Source organism: Nycticebus coucang, chromosome 18, assembly GCF_027406575.1.
Source record: "Nycticebus coucang isolate mNycCou1 chromosome 18, mNycCou1.pri, whole genome shotgun sequence".
In the NCBI taxonomy this organism is placed as follows: Eukaryota; Metazoa; Chordata; class Mammalia; order Primates; family Lorisidae; genus Nycticebus; species Nycticebus coucang.
The window spans coordinates 74,145,447-74,151,446 of NC_069797.1; the positions used below are offsets into that span (position 1 = coordinate 74,145,447).

The 6,000-nt window shown below is 56.5% G+C and overlaps 1 protein-coding gene across 11 annotated transcripts in view; it reads left to right on the forward strand.

The window, feature by feature from the left end:
• Positions 1–3,589, forward strand: part of LLGL2 (LLGL scribble cell polarity complex component 2) — a 42,244-nt gene extending 38,655 nt beyond the window's left edge. For 9 of the 11 annotated variants that reach the window (XR_008375575.1, XR_008375576.1, XR_008375572.1 and 6 more), the window contains 8 exons: positions 83–233; positions 771–887; positions 995–1,161; positions 1,527–1,791; positions 1,972–2,125; positions 2,441–2,733; positions 2,863–2,905; positions 3,016–3,072. Coding sequence is in view for 2 of the 11 variants with exons in the window: in XM_053569524.1 (XP_053425499.1) it covers positions 83–233; positions 771–887; positions 995–1,161; positions 1,527–1,791; positions 1,972–2,125; positions 2,441–2,469; positions 2,686–2,733; positions 2,863–2,905; positions 3,016–3,077; positions 3,256–3,263 (1,044 nt within the window). In the remaining 9 variants the exon portion in view is untranslated. Of the gene's footprint in view, positions 1–82; positions 234–770; positions 888–994; positions 1,162–1,526; positions 1,792–1,971; positions 2,126–2,440; positions 2,734–2,862; positions 2,906–3,015; positions 3,078–3,255 lie in introns of those variants that run through there. The other 2 variants (XM_053569524.1, XM_053569526.1) reach the window with 2 other exon arrangements.
• Positions 3,590–6,000: the final 2,411 nt, after the last annotated feature.

The window sequence follows — 6,000 nt, forward strand, 5'->3', positions numbered from 1 at the left end:
CGGAAGGATCAGCATTGAACAAACAAAGCCCCTGGGGAGGCGAGGCCAGAGCCAACCCTCAGGCCATCCCAAACTGCTGCAGGTGCTGGAGGGGCGCGCCAAGGTAGAGCGGGCAGGCCTGCAGAACATGGAGCTGGCGCCTGTGCAACGTAGGATCGAGGCCCGGTCCGCGGAGGACTCCTTCACAGGCTTCGTCCGGACACTCTACTTTGCTGACACCTACCTGAGGGACAGTGAGTGGTCAGCCTGGGCTAGGACGGGCATGCAAGAAGCTTCTGCCTGATGAGACCTGAGAGGGGTTTCCCCTTATGAGTAGGGGCAGACCAGAGCCCCCTCCTGGGCCTCCAAGTCAGCCTGGCATTGCTTCATGTTCAGGCTCCACCCCTCTCTAGAAGCATAGGCTTGGACACATCACTGAATTTTTCTGGGCCTCAGGTTCCCCCTCTATGAAATGGGGGAATCGGTTCTTTTTCCTAGAGTGACTGTGAGGATTGGGGTGACACAGTGCCTGCTGGGCTCCAGTGGGCGAGTGGGAGTGTCCACTTCCCAGCTGGTTTTCTCTCACCGGGTGGGGCTCTCTCCTGCTGTTCCACAGCAAGGGCGGGGCTGTCCTAGGTTCAGGATCACCTGTGTACAGGCATGTGTGATTGTCAGAGTTAGCATCTCTCTGGCTTTCCCAGGAGGGAAAACCTCGGGCATGAGCCCTAGCTGCCCAGCCCCCTGACTCCCAGAGCCAGGAGTAAGATGCCCAAACCTTTGCTTCTCTGCAGGTTCCCGCCACTGCCCCTCGCTGTGGGCGGGCACCAATGGGGGCACCGTCTATGCCTTCTCCCTGCGTGTTCCCCCAGCCGAGCGGAGGATGGATGAGCCAGTACGGGCAGAGCAGGGTGAGTGCCCAGTGGGGAGAGCTGAGGGCACTCAAGCTGCCTGGGTGGGGAGGACAGTGGCTCCCTTGCTGCCCACCCACAGCCCTGCTGCCTGCCTCCTTCCACAGCCAAGGAAATCCAGCTGATGCACCGAGCGCCCGTGGTGGGTATCCTTGTGCTTGACGGACACAGCGTGCCCCTTCCCGAGCCCCTGGAGGTGGCCCATGACCTGTCGAAGAGCCCAGATATGCAAGGAAGCCACCAGCTGCTCGTCGTGTCAGAGGAACAGTTCAAGGTGTCAGTAGAGTCACTGGAAATCCCTGGGACATCCAGGGGCCTGAGACCCTGGATACAAACGGTGATGTCTGGGACTCAAGGTCTTGTGTAAATTTGTGTCTACGGGGCTGCAGAGGCACAGGAAGGAAGGGGAGGGGTCTTTTGTGGGGTCCCTGGGCATCAGGGTCAGAGGTGGAGGACATTGAGTCAGGACCCATGTCTACGGAAGGGACAAAACCCCCAGACACAGACATCAGTGACCTTGGCATCCTCCCAGTCTTGAGTGCAGCATCTGCATCGGAGAGCTGTGTTGAGTTGAGGTGTTAGCAGCAGCAATAGAACTGTGCTGTAGCCATGGGTGTGACCAGTCACCCCCTGCCCCAGGTATTCACGCTGCCCAAGGTGAGTGCCAAGCTGAAGTTGAAGCTGACGGCCCTGGAAGGCTCACGCGTGCGGCGGGTCGGCGTGGCCCACTTCAGTAGCTGTCGGGCCGAGGATTACGGGGAGTACCACCTGGCGGTCCTCACCAACCTGGGCGACATCCAGGTGGTCTCGCTGCCCCTGCTCAAACCCCAGGTGCGCTACAGTTGCATCCGCCGGGAAGATGTCAGTGGCATCGCCTCTTGTGTCTTCACCAAATACGGTCAAGGTGTGCAAGCAGGGCTGGGGCAGGTGCGGGGACCTGGGCTGGATGGGGTAGGGTGGATGGGGTGTTGTATCCATAGTAAGGCTGGATTGGCCTTGGGAGGGCAGCTATAGGGGAGGCTCCTCTTCAGCTGCAGGGCCAGGAGCCCTAGGCTGGCCTCACCTGCCTTTTCTTCCACTCCAGGTTTCTACCTGATCTCCCCCTCTGAGTTTGAGCGTTTCTCTCTCTCCACGAAGTGGTTGGTTGAGCCCCGGTGTCTGGTGGATTCAGCAGAAACCAAGAGCCAGACCCGACCTGGCAATGGGGCAGGCCCAGAAAAGGCCTCAGGCTGGGCCAGGTGGGTGGAAGGGCCAGAGGCCTCCCCAGCCTCTCCCTCTGCTGCTTCCCTGTGATGCCTGAGCTCCCTCCACTGACTAGCCAGAGCCCCATTCCCTGCCAACCAGCCCGTCCGCCTTCCCAAGCTCTCTGCACCTCTTCCTGTGCCCTCTGTCCCATACAACTGCCAGTCCAGGGTGGGGCTCAGTTTACCCACTAGGCTCCCCCTGCTTGGGCCAGCCAGGCCACCCAAACTTTATTTATTCTTCATGGGAATGGGGCTTTCAGAGGCAGGGCAGGGATCCCAGGAGCCTTGTTTCACTCTCTCCCCCAACAGGAACTCAGGGAGCCAGAGTGACGGAGAGGGTAAGACTGGCCTCCAGGGCCACACCTGGACCACTACTGGAGTTGGATGGGAGGGAAGGGCACCCCCAGGTGAGCAGGTAATATCTGGGGTGAGAGGAGAAACAGCATTCCTTCCAGCCCTGGGCTCGGGGCTTTTAACACCCCTACCTCAGGAAAGAGAACCAGGCAGAAGAGGGCCCAGGGCAGGGCTCGCCTGACCTGGCCTCTACCTTCTAGAGAAGAAGCCAGGCCCAGTGATGGAGCACGCTCTACTCAATGATGAGAGTGAGTCAAGGCAGAAGTTAGAGTCGGAATGGGGACAGGGGGTCAGAGTGGAACCCCATGGAACAAAGGGAGAAAGGCTAGCGGCTGGCCAGCCTCACTGGGCCTCTGTTCTACACCCCTACCCTGCAGGAGTCCTGAGGGAGATCCAGAGCACTCTGGAGGGTGACCAAGGGTAAGTCACTGCTCAGGCCGAGGGACCCCATGGCTGTGGGAGAGGGATTGAGAGAACACTGACAGTGAGGGTCCTCCATGGATGGTGACTTCCTGTCTTTGCTGATGCAGAAGCTATGGCAATTTGCGTTCTCATCGAGTGGCCGTGGGGTACAGCCTCAGCAATGGAGGAGGTAGGGGCTCTGGCTTTTGGGTACTGCTGGGGTGAGGGGGACATGTTTCCCAGGAGGGAGAGGAGGAGGGGCCCCACGCCCTGCAGGTGTACTAGAAACCGCAGTGTCTGGGCTCAGGGTGGGCAACTGGGGTGCCTCATTCCACCCATTCTGAGCCCCGTCCCTCTATGTCCTGCAGCAGAGTGAATGGGAAGGACATCCTGGCTGCATGAAGAGCACACTACTGAGGGCCCTTCCTAGGGGCCCTGCGACACTGGGAGAGGCCATGTACGGGGCTGGGCCAGGGGCTGGGGCACCCCTGGTTTCTACCCTGCAGCTGCTTCTGGCCTCGGGCGGGGGCAGTTCCCTGGCCCCTGGGGCTGCCCCTGTGGGGCCAGTCTCAGTCCTTTGGTCAATGTTGCACAGTTTTTATTCCTCCCATCCCCCCTTTTTGTAGTGGGCTGGGTTTTAAATTATAAAATTTAACTGCCTCTGGGTGATAAAGTTTTTAATAAAGACCTATTACCTCTTCACTGGACTTCTCCACCTGCCATTCCAACTGTGTGTAGAAATCTTCCCTCTATAAATGCAGAGCTGTAGCCAGAACCCAGCCTTTCCCACTGGGGTCCTGCCTTTCACCCATAAAGGTGCTCAGGAGAATCCCCGTAAGCTGGTTGGTGTGTCTGAGAACTCCTCTGTGTTCTCTGGGAACAAACGGCAAGCATGAACCATCTTGAGCCTGTGTCCCTGGGTCTATGCCGCCCCAGGTTGGCCTTTCCCTGCTGTCAGGAGGGGAAAACCTGGTGACATCTCAGATCCAGTGGCTTCTTCTGGACATGGAGGGCGAGGGGTGTGTGGAGTGCCACTGAGGTGGGGGCAATGGCCAGAGGTGAGAGGCCCTCTTCCTGGTGCCCTCTAGTGAGGGGCTGAGTTAGATGACTGGGAAGGGCTTTAGGTTTTGATCAGACCTGGGCTTATCTTCATTAACCTATCCTTGAGAACCTGTTAATGCCAGGCATGTGAGGTCCTCAGGTGTCGTACACGTATAACAGTCCCTGCCCTGGTGGGGCTCATAGTCCTTCCCAGTGTGGCAAGTGTTTGGGTGAAGGTGCCCATGAGCAATGCACCTACAGGGTGACACGCCAGGAACTAGCTAGGCAGAGGGTGTGGCAGGTGGCAGACTGTTCTGGGTGGAGGACAGAGGGACCAGTAGTAGGTGGGGAACCTGGCTGCTTGCCGCAGGAAGGACAGAGGAGCTGGGTGTGGCTGGTAAGAGGCTGCGGCAAGAGTGCTGCTGCCTGCCACTGGGGAGAAGCGGAGCTGAGCACCAGGTGCTGGGCTGGATACTCCAGGGACCCTCCTCAAGAGCACATCTGGCTCAGGAGTCTCTGGGTTTGGGAACTTGGGCTCCTAGCCCATCACCTCTGGCTCCTTGGGAGGTTGAGAAGGGGGTTCTGCGTGGCCACCTGAGAACCTGAGGGCAAGGACACTGGGCAGACAGAAGCCAAGACAGAAAGAGGGTGCCGTGAAGGCTATGTTAACCGGTTTGATGAAAATATTTCAGATTATATATAAAACCAGCACATTGTACCCCATGATTGCATTAATGTACACAGCTATGATTTAATAAATAAAATTTTTAAAATAAATTAAAGAAACCAAGACAGGCTGGCAGACACCCAGCAATATACCTTAAGGAGTCTGGGTTTTATCCTGAGGCAATGGAAGCATCTGAAGAGTTTATTTTAATTTTTTTGTTGTTGTTGTTGAGACAGGGTCCCGCCCTATGCCCCTGAGCAGAGTGCAGTGGGCGTGGTAGCTCACCACAACCTCAGACTCCGGGCTGCGGGCACCCCGCTGCCTCAGCCTCCGGAAGCCGCTGGGATTACAGGCGCTCGCCGTGGCGCCCGGCTGGGTTTTTCCATTTTTTTCACGAGTCGGGGTCTCACTGTCGCTCAGGCGAGTCGCGAACTCCTGAGCTCAAGCGATTCTCCCTCCTCAGCCTCCCCCAGTGCTGGGATTACAGGCGTGAGCCACCGTGCCCGGCTTAATTTTTTTTTTTTTTTCGGCCTGGGCTGGGTTTGAACCCGCCACCTCCAGCATATGGGACCGGCACCCTACTCCTTGAGCCACAGGTGCCGCCCAATTTTTTTTTTTTTTTTAATTTCAGTTTGCTTGTTCATTCTTTGTTCGAAGTACTCCTTTTTTGTTGATTTTCTTCTTCCTCTAGCGGTGCTGGCTGTTTTTGATGTTGTTGGTAGAGACGGGGTCTTACTCTGGCTGACTGCTGCTCATTCTGGTCTTGAACCTCTGAGCTCAGACAATCCACCCGCCTCAGCCTCCCACAGTGCTGGGACTATAGGTGTGAGCCACCACGCCCGGCCGCATCTAAAGAGTTTAAGCAGAGAAGGGCTGGGTATATGGGTTTGTTTTTTTCTTTTTATGAGACAGTTTAACTCTGTCACTGGCATCCTCATAGCTCACTGCAACCTCAAACTCTTGGGCTCAACTTCCGAGTAGCTGAGACTACAGGCGCCCACCACCACACCCTGCTAATTTTCCTCATTTTTTTTTTTGTAGAGACAGAGTCTCACTTTACTGCCCTCAGTAGAGTGCCGTGGCATCACACGGCTCACAGCAACCTCCAGCTCTTGGGCTTATGTGATTCTCTTGCCTCAGCCTCCCGAATAGCTGGGACTACAGGCGCCGGCCACAACACCCGGCTATTTAATTTTCCTCATTTTATTTTATTTATTTATTTTTGAAACAGAGTCTCACTTTGTCACCCTTAGTATAGTGTCATGGTGTCATAGCTCACAGCAACCTCAAACTCTTGGGCTCAAGTGATCCTCTTGCCTCGGCTTTTCATTTTTAGTAGAGATGGGGGGGTCTCAGTCTTGCTCAGGCTGGTCTCACACTTGTGAGCTCAAGCAATTCACCAGCC